The sequence below is a fragment of the Aplysia californica genome, unplaced genomic scaffold, assembly GCF_000002075.1.
Source record: "Aplysia californica isolate F4 #8 unplaced genomic scaffold, AplCal3.0 scaffold00012, whole genome shotgun sequence".
Taxonomy (NCBI): Eukaryota; Metazoa; Mollusca; class Gastropoda; order Aplysiida; family Aplysiidae; genus Aplysia; species Aplysia californica.
Genome location: NW_004797282.1, coordinates 2,660,840 through 2,678,062, shown reverse-complemented (window position 1 = coordinate 2,678,062; position 17,223 = coordinate 2,660,840). Strand labels below are relative to the sequence as shown.

Sequence of the window (17,223 nt, the reverse complement as noted above, 5' to 3'; positions counted from 1 at the left end):
TTAATGAACCAGCACCCCCCCCCCCAAAGAAACGTAATGCTCATTTCAATATCTCAGGCTGCAATACTAGTTGCAATGAACAGTCATTGGTCTGGAGAAGAAAATCGCATTTACTTTTATTTAAAAAATACATCTGTCTCAGTCAAAAGTACACAAAAATTACATTCAAGGACTAGACTCAGTAACGCAAATAAAAAGAAAAGAAGTTATTGGTTTTGTGTGCAAAAGTACAAGAATTATGAGGAATACTTATCCACACCTTTCTGAAATTGAAATTTGAAACTGTATATGTTTAACCCATCTCGCAACACTGTAAGGGCATTTAAGAGGTGGACCCACATCTTTTTCTTAACTATTTAAATGTAGTGTATCATTGCTATCAGTGGAAAAATGAGTAACTATGAAGTTTTTACTCACCCTGTCCAGCAGGGTTAAATGGAATTACTAATTTTTCTTATAACTTACCTCATGACCTCAGCAAAACTCATTGCTTCATCGATACCGGGGAAAGCACCAAGCAGCTCCTGTATCATTCCTCGCCCCATAGACATCATGTCAGCTGAAAACATGCAGTACAATGCGAGGGGTACTCTTACTTTAATAAATATATATTCACAACTGAATTCAACTGGGACATGCTTTATGAAAGTAAAAGATGTTACGTAAGTGAATAGAACACTTATTTTTCCAAAATCTCCTTGATCAAGGGATCAAAGTGTTGTAACTTATTGTAAGGTAGGCCTACAATATCGCTACACTAACTGTCTAGTTTACAAGGGCGTATTAGAAGAGAATATATCACATGCATACTAAGATATTGAAAAAAACCAACCCAATATAACGTGACAAAATTATACATTCAAACTTAGTTCTGAGTATTCCCACTTTAAAGGTAAAACAACAACAACCAAAAAGACACATGATATTTGTACCACAAACATTGTTTTATAGAAAGTCCAACATAAACAGCAGAACTTCAATCTTGAAGGAACAGAAATGACACCACAGCAAACAGCAAAGGACTCAAGAAATTCTAGAGATGCATCATGAGCAACACAAACCTTGCTCATAGTACTCGTCTGGGAGTTCAGAGAATCCTAAATTTGGATCAATTTCCTGAAAAACAATGAAAAGGTCTTGTTAAATGAATATTTCCATAGCCTTTCAAGCATACCTCTCTATATGATGATCACATACCCGGCTCACTATCATCAAATCAGGTCAGTATGGTGGTGGTGGTGGTGGTTGGGGGGTGGGGTGGGGTGTCTAAACTTCATTAAAAACTGCAAGGCAAAGAGTTGGGATTCTTCCTCAGGCCAGCCTGAGCCTTTTAACTCCTCAAACACCAAATTTTAACCCCCCCCCCCCCCCCCCCCCAAAGTAAACTTGAACCAGGGTCATCCACACTAGAGCCCACCATGATCAATGGGGATTATAATCTGGTTTTGGCCCCAACTAAACTACCCTACTAACCTACAATCCTACCCTTAACTTTAACTCTTGATCCTAACCCTAGCCCCATATACTAAGTTATTATTGATATTTCATTACTCTTGGGGCCAAAACCGGAGATTATTGATTAATGACATTATATCTACAAGACAAGAAAGCTATAATTAGACCAAATGTAGGCCTTTACAAAATACCAGTTTGTACAAGACAAGACAAAGGAACAGCTTTCACTCTATTTCCGGACCTAAGAATTCTGATACAAACTTATACAAAATAACATTCTAAAGAAGAGACAGAAATTTTTTTATTTTATCCTCTCATTTCCATTGATAAAAAAAAAGAATAAAAATAAAACAACCTACCATGGCAAACAAGTTGTTGAAACCCTGCACCAGGGTCGGAACCTTTGAGAACTTTTGACTGAATGCATCTGAGATATTGTGAGCCGGATCAGTGGAGATGATGAGTACACTTTCTCTCACTTTGGCAAGCTGCACCGCCAAACAACAACTGGATGGAATAAAAAAAATAAATTATAATACAATAATCATAATATTTAATCAATCGTTCTGAAAAGTGGCAGTCAACAAATCTGACTCATAAACTGAACTGAGTATTACTCACTCGAATTCTCCAAATCTGGTAGAACGTTGGAAAGTGGAAATCAGAGATAGACCAAAGAAAGGTCCGAGGCCTACTGCCTACTGACAGCCTACTTATTTTATTGAAAAAAGTTGATTAAAGGTAGAGAAAAGATGTAGATTTTCAGTTTTAACGGATTCTCAAGCCAAGGAAATACAAGGGCTGTCCCACGGAAAAATCTTTGTCCTATTATAATAAAAATGTAACACATCATACCTCAACATGTGCTTTATTTCTCAATGTAAGCACCATCTCGCTGGATGCATTTTTCCCATCGCTGGATCAGGAAGAAAATACTCTCCCTGAAGAATTTTTCATTAATTGATTTCAACCAATCCTTCACGGCTTCCACAAGGTCTTCGTCGTCGGTGAATCGCTGTCCAGAAATATGGTGTTTCATTATGGTCCAAAAAGGTGATAATCTGAGGGTGCCAAGTCAGGATTGTGAGGGGTGTGTGGTAGAACTTCCCAGCCGAGCCCTTGGATTCAGTCTTTCGTAGCGTTTGCGGTGTGTGGCGTTGCATTGTCATGCTGCAAAAATGACCCCACAGGACAACCGGCCTGGTCTTTTTCAGCGCACAACCTCTCTCAACTTCAAGAGTCTGGCAGTATTTGTTAGCATTAACAGTCTGTCCTGGTTCCAGAATGTCAAGAAGCATAACAACACCCTTTAGCATCCCACAAAACCGAGGTCATAAGTTTCTTCACTGATGGCTGAACTTTAAACTTTTTCTGGGGAGGTGAAGACGTGTGCTTCCAAACCATTGAATCCCTCTTCGTGTCAGGGGTCATGTGGTGTATTCAAGTCTCATCTCCTGTAATAATGCTTCTCAGGAATGCTTCATCGTATTGTTGGAGGTCTCCAGATGCTTTCATGACTCCAGTGACAGCTTGGCGACAACGATTCAACAAAGTCTGAGACACTTCAAGACGTTGCGTCTTGTTGTCAGCTGTCTCCTCTTTGGGGACCCATCGAGCAGAGACCTTTTGATAGTGCAGCTCATCAAACACTATCCTACATGGACAGTCGACTTTGAAACTTTATTTCAGAGTGTATTTCTATAGATTTGAGACCATTTGCAGTCAGAAACCGAATGACAGACCTCACTTCTACACTTGACCAATTTTCCAAGGGCGTAGCCATCTTTGGAGAACTGATCTGATGTGTTCATTTTATTTGTGTGATGCTCATGGTGCTCAATCGGGAAATTTCTAAATGACTGTATTACAAGTGAGTGTTTACAGAATGTGAAAATATTGAATAGTTTTCAAATTACAGCCAAATTCCAGTTTCCGTGGGACAGCCCTCGTAACTCACTTTAGTGGCCATTTTTTCGCTAGATTTACCTATGAAACCAGGCGACCCCCACCTCTTTCAATCGCCAATATCTTGACTTGTATCCCCATATTTTTTTCCTCACAAGGAAAGCAAATGGACAGGCTTAAAGATGATACCACAATAGCTCCATATAATATATATATGCCCCAAAGTTGACGAGCGCCCGATTCCACTGTGTCAAGACACAATTACTTAACAGGCTAGCCGTACTTAATGACAGCTAGACTGCTGGGCTAGCCGTACTTATTATGACGGCTAGGCTAGATCGACAAACAGCAAAAAATAGACTTACTGAAAATAATGGTAATTAATAAATTTTTAGTTTGCAATACATTTAAGTATTTAAAAAAAAACCAAAATATGGGACGTTCTTTGATGAGTTTTGAGACAATATTCGTCATAACTCACTCATTTTTCGGAGTATTGTAAATGAAACTTGGGAACCCAGTACATTTTCTAGTGCAGAATCTGGTCCTGCTTTCAGATTTTTCATGATAGCTATCCCACTTTTTGAGTTATGAAGACATTTATAGGTAAAAATGTTGCGGTTTTCTGTGTGTTTTGAGACAATATTTGTCATAGCTCGCCCTTTTCTTAGGAATGTAAATGAAACTTGGCAGTCTAGTACAGTTTTTAATGCAGAATCTAGTCATGATGCTGTCAGACTTTTAATATCTACCATACTTTTCGAGTTGTAAAGACATTTACAGGTAAAAAAGTGGCGTTCTATACAGATTTACAAAGATTACCAGTCATATATCTTCTCCCAAGGTCATATTTGAATGAAACTTGGCAACATAAAAGATTCCTCCTACCTTGCCAAGCAATGGTCTGGATCAATCTGTCACAAAGAGAACTGGATTTATTAGTCTAATAAATCCAGTTCTCTACTAGTAAAAGTATATATGAGCACTTTGTAATAGAAAATAAGATCGTCTCTGTGTGTATATATTCATTGTTGGACATTGTCCTATTGTGTGGTAGATTAAGATGCGTTTAGATTATAATATAATTTACAAGTCATGGAAATATTTTGCATATGTGTAGGTTACAACTCATACTATAAAAATGTAACAGATATTTAGACCCCCCCCCCCCTCTCTCTCTCTCTCTCTCACACACACACATGCACGCGCACGATAACAATGTATAAACGGGACTATCTTCCCAGACTGGACTAAATAAGTAGCATTCTCTTTAATAACAATCTTACTGCCTCACTTTTCCAAACAGAGCAAACAGGACAAGTCCATGTGTGTGCTTTCTCAAGAGGGGGCAATAGGCTTTCATACGCAAACACAATGCCGTACCACTTCTAAAGATGCTTGCTTTTCTGTTTCTATTCTTCTCAAATGCATGCTATTATTAATTAAGAAAATAAAAATGACTACATCTATTGTATTGTGACTAAAATGCAACACATGCAAGTTATCAAGGCCCCCGTTTAGTTTTCAAGTATCCTTCCCCCCTGTCCAGTTCACATAAGCGAGGCCTTGTTTGTACCGCACGAGGCGACCATTGATGGCTGATGACGTCACTCAAGTGGAATTTTCCCAGCCGCAGGTTGTTCACCCAGCACGCGCAAATGGCAATGCCGCTTTTCGCTTAGTTACTCCCACATTTTTAAAGATTACGCAAAAACCGCTAAACATGAAATTTTAAGGGAATAAAGAAAAAAAGTGTACAATTTATCAGTCAGTTCGACAAATCACAGCTCCGAAAAATCTTCGAAGCGCACCACATCAACCACTTTCGCAAACGTTTTTGACTGCTTCTTGGATGGGTACACACTTGTCAATCTTTGCATACTACGAGATTGACCTCTTTTCTGATTGGCTGCCAAGTTTCATTCATATCCATTCACGAGAAGCAGCATGAGAGCGAGTTGAAGACAACAACCATTGCGTTAGTTCATCCCACGAAACACCTCCGCGGCGGGGCCCAAAAATCGGCAGAACAAAACGTGCTCGGTGGGCATTGCTGTTGCTACTGGGATTTCTTAGATCTAGTACTTGGACATGATAGAAGATCACTTAGATCTAGATCGTTGATGCTTAGAACAATACTTAAGATTAACAGAAAGCTGATGCTTGAAATTGAAACACGGTAAACGCAAAGACAATAAACCGCACGAAAATTGCCGTAAAGACACGGGAGGATTAGATCTAGAATCTTGATCTAGATCTACCCCCCCCCCCCACCCCTCCTGCATTCTTCATCACTAATACTTAAAAAAAAAATATACAAAGAAACAAATAATTTAAGGGACAAACTGTTGGTCAGGCGGGAGGAGGACAAGAGAAAAAAACCAAACCTGTCCAGGACCGGGATCGAACCGCTCATAAAATCATGGCCGGCACTATTTCTCTGAACGTTCGGGAAAAAAAAAGCTGGGCACTATTTCCCCAAACGTTCGGGAAAAAAAAGCTGGGCACTATTTCTCCAAACACTCTGAAATCACATCCTTTCCCGCAAATTTCGGATATAGATCTATAATTTTATATTATAGGCCTACCAAAGATTGTTCGTATACAATATGGTTCAATCGGTCCAAAAAATGTCCGCAGTAAATATTTATATTATGCTACAGTTCCAAACAGTTTTTCGCTACAGATATGACGTGTTGCCTATGAAGGGTGCTGCTCTTAAACTTAATGTGTTGTGTTCACTCATGTGCTGTCTAGATCTAGATCTACGGAGGGTTACTGACAACGACACATAAGAACTAGCATCTGCGTTTGTCGCAGTCACGACCAATCAATCGTGGCTTTTCTGTCATTTTTTGGTCCCTGAATCGGGGAATAAAAGTTAAATTTAAAAAAAAAAGAAACCGAACCTCTTTACTTTTGAAAGAAAGTTCACTTAGCTTCACTTCGTCTCTTTCTCACCACGTTGATTTGTTGAATATGTTACAGAGTTACACATACGATTTGTATTGTTCCTCTTTTATTTTACCCTCTTTGTGGTGTTGTATTTCGTTGGTGTGTAAATTTTTTTTCTTGTTATTGTTCTGATGTGTTGTTTTTCTATTATTTTTTTTTTGTTGGGGAAAAAAAGGGGGGGGGATGTTGTATAGTGTAACGTCATTTAATTTGATGTTCCTTCCTTCATTAGATTCAATATAAATATTTAATGTATAATATATATAGATTTAAATGTGTTATGTTGGAGCATTCCACCAAAACCGATTACATCATGTACTGACACTGGCATGCCCCTTGTGTGTGATTCCATAATTTACATCCTGTACTTTAAAAAAAAATAATGCACATTTAGGGTTAAAACAGCCAATCTTCTTCGGACAGGTGGACACACGCCCTTTATTTGTTAATTTTTGAGGTTGTTTATGAGCTGTTCTAATTTTGATTTCATTCTGTTGTGAAACCTTTCTTTTTCACGTTTTTACACTCATTTAAAAATCTCTAGACTAACTCTTGAAAATTGAAATAAATAGATCTAGACCCAAAAATTTGCTCCTTCCCAGACCTCGAAGAATGGCAGAGAATGAAAGTTGGTGTCGAACTCCGCAAATATAAAAAAAATCACGAGACTGGAAGCCGGAAACCGTTCAGAGATATAATGATCGGCACTATTTCTCAGAACGTTCAGAGAAATAGTCACTTCGGGATCGAAGCGCTCATAAAATCATTGCATGACTTCAAACGCAGAGATGCGCTGCCTATTCGGCTATCAGAACTTCCGACAGCGAGGGGTAGATTAAGCGGAGCTTTTTCAGTAGTTCCCATCCCACAATTGTTATTCGAGTAGAGCGGGGTTCTTGCCCCCCTGACCTTTGTGGGAGGTTTTAGGGGGGGCATGCTTGAATTTTACCACAATTTAATGTTTTGCAGTTGTTAGGTTTGATATCTTAGCTCGCCACGCATCAAACGTATAGATCTAGATCTAGATGTAGGTCATTTTCAAATAAGAGGGGTGGAAACTACAGAAAAAGCACCGATTAAGCTTGATATAGGCTAGACACTTCCATCTCTGGTGCCATGCGGTTGGCAATGGCCACCTCTATTCTCATCCCGGGCAAGTCTTTTGGCTATCGAAGTGTCTAGCCGTACTTAGTTCTAGGTTTGGCCCTATCGACTCAAGCCTGTTAATAAAAGTACACAGGTCTCATTAGATCTAGATCTAGTAATTATTCAGGCTCAAATACATGCAAGTCAGTAAGGCACCTTTTGGTTTTGTCTGAAATACAAATACTTTAGGCATTGCAAACTAAAAATTTCATTTACAATTCAGCCATCAATATTAAGTACGGCTAGCCTGACAGTCTAGCCGTCCTTAAGTATGGCTAGCCTGGCCGTCTACACGTCCTTAAGTACGGCTAGACTGCCAGTTCTAGCCGTACTTATCTTAGGCCCTATTAACATTAGAAAACAGGAGGTTTAAAATACATGCACTGTCATTAAGGCACCTGGTTTCGTCTCAAAATACAAATACTTTAGGTACTGCACACTAAAATTTATTTTATATTTAAAAATTCAGTAGGCCTATTTTTTATAAATGGTCAGTCTAGAGCCATCATATTTAGAATAAAGTACGGCTAGACTTCCATTCTAGCCGTACTTAAGTACGGCTAGACTGCCAGTCTAGCCGTCATTAAGTACGGCTAGCCTCTTCCTTTGGCTATTCTCACCCGGTGAGCGTTCACCGTTATATATATAAATAGCCTAGCTAGGCCAACCAGTGTAGCGTTCACCCTGAAACACAGAATTCTACACTGTGATAACAAAATTGTAGAATTCTGTGCCATGAACAAACGTTCCATTACTACTGTTAACCTAAAAGCGTGCAATTTTGTTTGTGGGCAGTGGAGAGAGAGAGAAAGAGACAGAGAGGAGTAGCACGAGAACTTCCGGGCAAAACAAAATGGCGACCCGCGTCGGCTAGATCCGAAAAGTTAAATCTAGCCGTAACATCTTTGTAGACAACCAAATTAATGGCCACCTCTATTCTCACCCGGGGTGAGAATAGTGCAGGCGAGTCTTTTGGCTATTCTCACCCGGTGCGCGTTCACCGATATAGCCTAGATCTAGGCCAACAAATTTTGCGTTCACCCTAAACCACAGAATTCTACACTGTGATAACAGAAAAATTGTAGAATTCTGTGCCTTGAACAAACGTTCCCATTACAACTGTAGCCTACTAAAAGCGTACAATTTTGTCTGTGTGCAGTGGAGAGAGAGAGAGAGAAAGAGAGAGAGAGGAGTAGCGCGAGAACTTCCGGTCAAAACAAAATGGCGACCCGCGTAGTTCGGCTCGATTCGAAAAGTTAAACAGCCGTAGCATCTTTATAGACAACCAAATTAATTTACTTTTGTGATTTAACATCATTTTTTAACTTTGTTTTTGGTCAATTTGATCGTCCACATCGATAGACAGTATTCAGAAAGGGACAGAGAGAGGGGAGGAGTAGATCTTGCGAGAACTTCCGGGCAAAACAAAATGACGACCCGCGTAGTTCGCCTCGATTCGAACAGTGAAATAGCCATAGCATCTTTGAAGATGATCAAATTAGCTTACTTTTGTGCTATAACGTAATTTTTTCTTGGCTTTTATCAGATCAATTTGATCATCCACACCGATAGACAGTATTCCAAAATGAGGAAAAGCAGGTCTTGTTTCGCACCGGGTGAGAATAGCCTACGCTGGCAAGTCTCACCCGGGGTGAGAGGCAGATGTTTTTCTATTCTCACCCCGGATGAGAATAGCCACTTCCCAAATTAATTTACTTTTGTGTTTTTTAAAATAATTTTTTAAACTTTGTTTTGGTCAATTTAATCTTCCACACCGATAGACAGTATTCAGAAAGAGACAGAGAGAGAGAGAGGGGAGGAGTAGATCTTGTGAGAACTTCCGGGCAAAACAAAAACGCGACCCGCGTAGTTCGGCTCAATTCGAAAAGTGAAATAGCCGTAGTATCTTGTAGACGATCAAATTAGCTTACTTTTGTGCTATAACGTCATTTTTTCTGTGCTTTTATCAATTTGATCATCCACACCGATAGACAGTATTCCGAAATAAGGAAAAATAGGTATTGTTTTACACCGGGTGAGAATAGCCAACGCTGGCAAGTCTCACCCGGGGTGAGGGAGGTCGATGGTATTTTTATTCTCACCCCGGGTGAGGATAGAGCCACTTTCGTTGGCAATACTATACTAAGATGTAGTCACTTGATCGGAGGGATATCCTGGCCTGACGTCAAACAAGATGGGCGCCTTACCTAAAAATAGTTTGCGTCTTTCTACGTTTAGGTTTAATCGCATGTGGACTGTGTAGGCTACTTGATGAGTAGGGCCTCATCAAATCGCCAGAGGCGAGGAGGCTTTTCAAACACTGTTTAGGGACAACTAGATCTATAGATTAGATTATCTAGACTATATGTATTTGAATGCTGAGGGGAAGCATGCAAAACAAGTGCATTACAAGCAGCATGCCGTCCATGATTTAGACTTTAGAAACACGCGTGTTTCAGTGTTTGTCAACAATTCAACTGGGGCAAAAGGTGACATCCTGCATTGCCACCTCATGGCTACAGTCTGGACTTACAAGCTATTTAAAAAGATCAAAAGCCTATTACCTTGACGTTGTTTTCCCAACACCGCCCTTTCCACCAACAAATATCCATTTGAGGCTTGTCTGTTCAATAACATTTTTTATCGTTGGTTCGTATTCCAGTGTATCATCACCACCTGAGGACGCCATTTTGGAAACAATAAGGGAGGGAGGCCACTCTGTCATTCTCTGACAATAACACGTCCAGCAAGGGATATCACAATGAAAAAGAGCTTTGGTTTCTTCAGAGGTTTGGTTTCTTATTCCTCTTATGGTCTCCCCTGTTTCTCTCTCTCTCTCTCTCTCTCTCTCTCTCTCTCTCTCTCTCTCTCTCTCTCTCTCTTTCTTGATCGCTTACTCCCCAATCGCTCTCTCTTTCTCTCATTTCCGTTCCCCCCCCCTCTCTCTCTCTCTCTCTCTCTCTCTCGATCTCTCTCTCTCTCTCTCTCTCTCTCTCTCTCTCTACCCCTACCCTTTTTTCTCTCCTGTTCCCAAAGCCAAGTGCAAGATTTGTGGGTCACAAGAGCTGAATTTAAATGCACAGTCTTGAACTTACCTCTTCTCTTAAAGGACACGGGACCAGGCTTCCAGTACCGACAAAGAAACAAGTCTCCCTCCAGATAGATCTATATTAAAAACCAAAAAAACCAAAAAACATTTTTTTTAAAGCAGCACTTACCCTCAAAGCCCCCTCCCACCCCACCTCCTTCCATACACACATAATATTAATAATATATCCGCGTGAAGGAGGGGCACACTTTAAAAAAAAAAAAAATTAGCGGACACTCTAGACGGTCAGAGGACATATAGGGCTCACTCCTTATTTTGTGTCTTGTCTTGTGTGTAGTTGACTTGAATGGCCGACAAGTTGGGCGGCTGGTTAGCTCCTTGTGAGTCCCGCTCAGCTCCCGGGTCAGTCAGGAGTTGTCTTGTCAGAGCGAGGCAAAGCCACGCCTAACATTAGGTGCGGCTTTGGTGCGAGGTCATTGTTTACATGTAGGCCCGTGGCCGCTACACAGCCCCCCCCCCCCCCCCCACCCTCCACCAGCACCGACAAGACGGTTCCTTAGTTGAAACGGCGAGGCGGTCTCAACGGTCTTCCGGACCGTGAGACCTTGGCTCTGGACGGATGAGGCTCTGAGGCCTTTTAAGTTTTAGTAGAGGTTTTACGGCGCTCGCGACTGCATAAGGTCATATGCGCGCCAGAAGATTAGAGGTGTTACAAGAGAGTATAACAAACATAAAAAAGGAGGGGAGATAAGGACGATAGGTGTTTGATGGGAGAGAAGAAGCAAACCACACCAGAGCATCCGCCAACCACCCACTCTGATGCCTTTGAAGAAGGCCGACCATGCCTGGGGCAACCTGGATATGTTCAGAATCGTCGACATGAGCTGGTTTCAGCCCATCAATGGAGAAATGTTCATGACGTCCGCCAATATCCAACAAAAAGTGTTGTCAGACTTGTCCAAAACCATTACCTTGTATGGTCCAGTGTATGGACCTTGTAGTGGCTTTTGTCGATCGTCACGACGAACAAACACAAAGTCTGATGTTTTCAGCGAAGACGGGACATTTGAAAACTTTTGGCGATGTCGAGCCGTTGGTTTTGGAGCAAATTTCTGAACGCGTGCCCGGAGTGTAGCGAGAGCGTGTGTCGATGCCTTTGCTGCCTCTGGAAAAGGGAAAAATTCACCTGGCACAGTGAGGGGCTCTACATAGACGAGCTCTGCCACGGGAGCTTGAATGTCTTCCTAGGGAACTGTGCGGAGCCCCAAAAGTGCCCATGGCAGTTCATCCGCCCAATGTGGTCCACTGAGTCGTGTCTTCAGTACAGCTTTGAGGGTTCGATGAAAACGTTCTACAAGCCCATTTGACTGTGGATTGTATGATGCAATTTCAGTCCACAAGGCTGACGTGAACTGCGGGCCTCTATCAGACGTGACATCTTGAGTGACACCAAAACGTGCCATCCATCTCTTGATGAGGGTTTGGGCGCAGTCTGCTGTTATACGAGTGGTTTGGAGTGGGAAGGCTTCGAGCCAACGTGTTGCCCTGTCAATGATCGTGAAAAGGTGCGTGTAACCATTTGATGAGGGCAATGGTCCAACCAGATCTACATGGATGTGCGAAAATCTTTTTTTTTAAAACAGGAAATGTTCAAAGAGGCGCTTTGGAGTGGTTTTGTATTTTGGAGGTTTGACAGACGAGGCACATCCTGGGCTCTTTTGTCAGTATGTTTGCGTAGACCTCGCCAAACGAACTTTTAAGAGATGAGTTTGACCGTTGCTTTTCTTCCTGGGTGCGAGAGGTTGTGCATGGCATCAAACACTTGCCTCTGAAACTGTGGAGGCACTATGGGCCTTGGATTCCCAGTGGAGATATCGCAAAATAGTTCTGGGCCTCCTGGTTCGGTACGTACAGACGCCACACGTAAGCTCCTGGAGGTCGTCTGAAGTGCCTGTATGCTTTCATTGTCCTGGGCAGTAGCCATGGTCTTTGTAGTCAAAATTGAGTGTGACCTTAAGAATGGACCGAGACAAGACGTCTACAACAACGTTGGATTTACCTGAGATGTGCTGCACGTTGGTGGTAAATTCAGAAATGTATCCGAGCTGACGTTGTTGGCGTGCGGACTAAGAATCAGAAATTTTGGACCTAGCAGCCGTCAAGGGCTTGTGGTCGGTGAAAGCCGTAAAGCATCTGCCTTCTAGCATAAAACGAAAATGTCTGACAGTCAAGTAGAGGCCAAGTAGTTCGCGGTCGAAAGCAGAGTACTTCTTTTTGTTTGGACGAAGGCGTCGGCTGAAGAACGCCAAAGGTTGCCAGGATCCATTAGTGTACTGCTCTAACACAGATCCTACAGCTTGGTCAGAGGCGTCGGTAGTCAATGCAATTTCGGCATCGGCCTGGGGGTGAGACAGCATGGTAGCTGTTGCGAGTTCTCGCTTGCTTTGCTGGAAGGCTTTGGACATTTCTTGAGACCAAGAGAATGACGATTGCTTCCTTCCTGCTTTCAAAGCATCATACAGTGGGGTCATAATCTTTGCCGCGCTAGGGATGAAGCGATGGTAAAATTGATTATGCCCAAGTATTGTTGGAGGCTTGTGACCGTGTTGGGTTGCGGGAAGTCTTCTATGGTCCAGACCTTGTCAGGAAGAGGGGTTGATCCTGAGGCAGTGACACGGTGACCAAGGAAATCTCATGTACCCCAAAAAGACATTTCTCTAACCTCACCACCAGACCTGCATCTCTCGGTCTCTGACAGAGCGTTCGGAGATCGCCCAAGTGTTCTCTTTCAGATGAACTTGCGACCAGTATATCGTCCAAGTACACAAACGGGCAAGTGAGGTCTTGTGGGGTCGAATCTATAAGCCGCTGAAATGCTTGTGTCGCATTTTTCAATCCAAATGGCGCCCTAAGAAACTCGCAGAGACCAAAAGAGGTTATGACAGCCGTTTTTTGGGATTCCCCTGGGGCGATGGAGTTGTGAAGGTATCCCCGAACCAGGTCGATCTTTGAGAAAAGTTTTGCCTGCCAGGTGAGCTGAAGAATCCTGAATGTACGGGATTGGGTAACGATCAGGCGTTGTGCAGTCGTTGAGCCTGCAGTAATCACCACAAGGACGCCTACCTTCGTTGCTCTTTGGAACCATCTGAGTATCCGAGGCCCATGGGCTGCTGGACCTGCGGATGATACCCATCTCTTCCATTTTCGCAAATTCTGTTTTCGCAATGTGTAACTTGTCAGGCGGCGTGCTCTGGCGTGGGTATAATAATAATATGGTGCAATACTCCGTGTTTCACCTCTGAACCTCTGATGCAGAGAAGGTGCTTATGCAGTTGCGAGCCCGTAAAACCCCATACTAAACTAAACTAAACTAGAGAAGGTGTGGTGTAAGATTTGTGGAGGAAATTCCGAAAGGACTTTCAGGAATTTATTGCACTGAGGATCAACGAGGGCTCGCTGTGCACACGGAATGTTGCTTATTGTACAAGGATATGTCTAGGGTCTCTGCTTCAATCAACTGTTGGCCTCTGGTATCCACCAAAAAGTTGTATTGGCGAAGGAAATCCGAGTGTTTTACGTCCGCGACGACGAGTCTTACGGGTAAACACCTGCTGTGGAGTTTGATGGATATATTGCCCGGACCATGGGTTGGAATGTTGGTGCCGTTGGCTGCTACTAACGGTGGCCCTGAGTTACCTTGTCTTTTCTCTTGCTATGTTGCTGGAGTGACTGAAACCTGTGCCACAGTATCGAAGAAAACGTCGCCCTGAATTCCCGTCTGTGATAACAAGCTGAGAATTTTGTGGGCCAAAAGAAGCGCAACGGGCTACTGTTAACCCAGCTTGGCGTTTCCCTGGTTCTGTGAGTACATCTTTATGAAAGCGCAAGGCGGGTTACATTTCTTTGCCTTCTTGCTTGCCGAATTCGATGTGATACCGGCACAAGGGAGGGGCGTGGTACCGCGTTGGTTTTTCTTTGAGTTGTAACACTAGCGACGGGAGTTAAGAGACAAAAAGAGTTTGTCGGCTTCTTGTGCCAGAGCGCGACAGTCAAGACCTTCGTGTGCTGCAGGGGACGTCCTGGTCTGTCCTGGAAGTTGTTTCAAAAATAGATGGTTGAAAAGAAAACAAGGTTCGTGTGAGGAGAGTAGGGCCAGCGTGGAGTCCATTAGCTCGCTAGGTTTTGTGTCTCCCTAACCAGTGGAGTTGAACAGCGCAGTTGCTCTTTCCGTATTTGAAAGACCGTACGCGGACAGGAGAAAACGTTTTATAGACTGTTTGTTGTTGTTTGGGGGGGGGAGTTCGTAATGATTGAGAGCGCACTTGTGGCTGTGGTGTTGTCCAAGGCGGCAACGACAAGGAAATACTTTGGCACCTTGTGTCATCTTTGTTGATTCCTCGGATAGCGAACTGCGCTTCCGTTTGAGCGAACCAGGCCCCAGGGCCTGATGTCCAAAACAAAACGTCAGAAGTTTAATTGCAACAGCACTTACCTGAGAGCCGGCCATCGTCGTTGTTGCTGCACAAGTATAATCCAAAGAATTTCACAAAATTGACTGAGTCGCTGGTTCGAGCGGCTCGTCGGGCTCACCAATGAAGGAGGGGCACACTCCTTACCTTGTATCTTGTCTTATGTGTAGTTGTAAATTGAATGGCCGACGAGTTGAGCAGCTGGTTAGCTCCTTGTGAGTCCCGCTCAGCTCCCCGGTCAGTCATGAGTTGTCTTGTCGGTGCGAGGTCATTGTTTACCTGTAGACCCGTGGCTGCTACTCGCATATATACGCACACTAACCGTGTCATGGTCAATAAACAATGAATTTATTAATTTTTGAAAAATTGTAACGTAATTTTTTTTTTATAGATTTGGAGTTACTTTAAAATTAATTAATTAAAATACATCATGTATCTACTGTTGCATTAATTTGTTTGTGGCATTACAGATTAGAGCCCTATACTTGTATCCAATTCATTTTTTTCTGCTCTTTCGTACCAATTCCCAGTCCTCCTTTATTCTTTGTCTAATATATGTTTATAATGGGTAAAGAGCGAGACCAAACATTTTTAAAATGAATAAGAAAGAAGCACAGAACGTGTAGAATTCTGAGGAAAGAAGGCAATCCTACTGACAACTAGATTCTATATAATCTATACTTGACTTTGTGCGGCAACCATTTATGTATGGCATCTTTACTGCTATGGAGTGCAGGATTGGTTTGGGTTTAGTTTAAAATGTCTTAATTGATGCATTCTTGAAGCCCACCTACCTCCCCTTTTCATCTCCCCGCTGTCTGTCTGTCTGTCTGTCTGTCTGTCTGTCTGTCTGTCTGTCTGTCTGTCTGTCTGTCTGTCTGTCTGTCTGTCTGTCTGTCTGTCTGTCTGTCTGTCTGTTTTTTTCATCTCTTATTCTCTCTATATTATTATCTCTTTATCACATCTCTCTCTCTCTCTCTCTCTCTCTCTCTCTCTCTCTCTCTCTCTCTCTCTCTCTCTCTCTCTCTCTCGATCTCTCTCTTGATCCCTCCCTCTCTCTTTCTCTCTCTCTCTCTCTCTCTCTCTCTCTCTCTCTCTCTCCCCCTCTCTTTCTCTCTTTCTCTTGTATGTGAGTGTGTGTGTTGTGTGTGTGTGTGTGTGTGTGTGTGTGTGTGTGTGTGTGTGTGTGTGTGTGTGTGTGTGTGTGTGTGTTAGTATGTGAGGGCACGAGCTTGTAAGTGTGTTCGCCTTTGTGAATGAAAGGTTTCGACAGTGGGAGAGGGGAATAGGAGGGGAGGTTGGGGGAGGGGTGGGCGCCAGGCTGGAATACATTAGAGATCTTTTAAACATACATAAAGTCAAACAATATGACGACAATAATACCCACTTTCAGTGGTGCTCGCATCCTTTACATGGCAGCCTACAACATGTCGACTTCCTTATCAAACACGAACGTTAAATGCCGAGTTTGAAATTTAAATCTCACAAGCTGCAAAGGCCATACGCCTATCGCTTCCCTTTAGAAAGTGTTTCCAAGCTTTGAACAATAAAGCTGGGTGCTTACCTTATCGCTTCGCCTTGATCCTACAATAACTTTCCCTCTGACAATCAGTTCCAATGGATATCTTGGTATAGCATGTTGACAGCTCAACCCAGATTAGTAAACCAGTAATTAATATGCATTTAAAACTCTTCTTAGCAACAACGGCAGCAGTTGCTTGGAGAAAGTAAGATCAACTTTGTTGATTGGAAATAAGACTTACTACAGCAGTTGGGGACAAATTGGTGGGTACGGATTTGTTGTTTTGTGTGGGCGTGTGTGTGTGGTGTGTTCATTTTGTAGCTGGCTGCTTATTTAGATGCCAGCCTTAAAGTTCCGACGAAGAAAGTTATTGTGATTTAGTTTTGTTTTGGATACATTTATGTCGTGAATATCAACGTCAAAGGTAAGAATGATAGATCTATTATATAACTCGTTATATAGTTTTTGTCTGTCCACATTTAAAACGAACTAAAAATGAATCGCTTAGTTAAATCCTCTCCTTGCATACAGGTCTAGACCTTCTCAGTTCTACTGAAAGTTGGATGACCTACGGATTCTAAAAGCCTATTAATGACGGTCACTGCCAAAATAAGACACTGGTACGTTTTCTATGATGTTAGTCTACAATAGAGGGTTTAAAAATAATATATGGATTTACATCTCTCTCTCTCTCTCTCTCTCTCTCTCTCTCTCTCTCTCTC

The 17,223-nt window shown here is 42.4% G+C and overlaps 1 protein-coding gene across 1 annotated transcript in view; it reads right to left on the bottom strand.

The window, feature by feature from the left end:
- Positions 1-10,137, bottom strand: part of LOC101852065 (ATPase ASNA1 homolog) — a gene marked incomplete at its 5' end in the record, with an annotated part of 17,507 nt that extends 7,370 nt beyond the window's left edge. The window contains 4 exon segments of the mRNA XM_005090076.3: positions 466-559; positions 1,062-1,116; positions 1,815-1,962; positions 10,026-10,137. Coding sequence (XP_005090133.2) covers positions 466-559; positions 1,062-1,116; positions 1,815-1,962; positions 10,026-10,137 — 409 coding nt within the window.
- Positions 10,138-17,223: the final 7,086 nt, after the last annotated feature.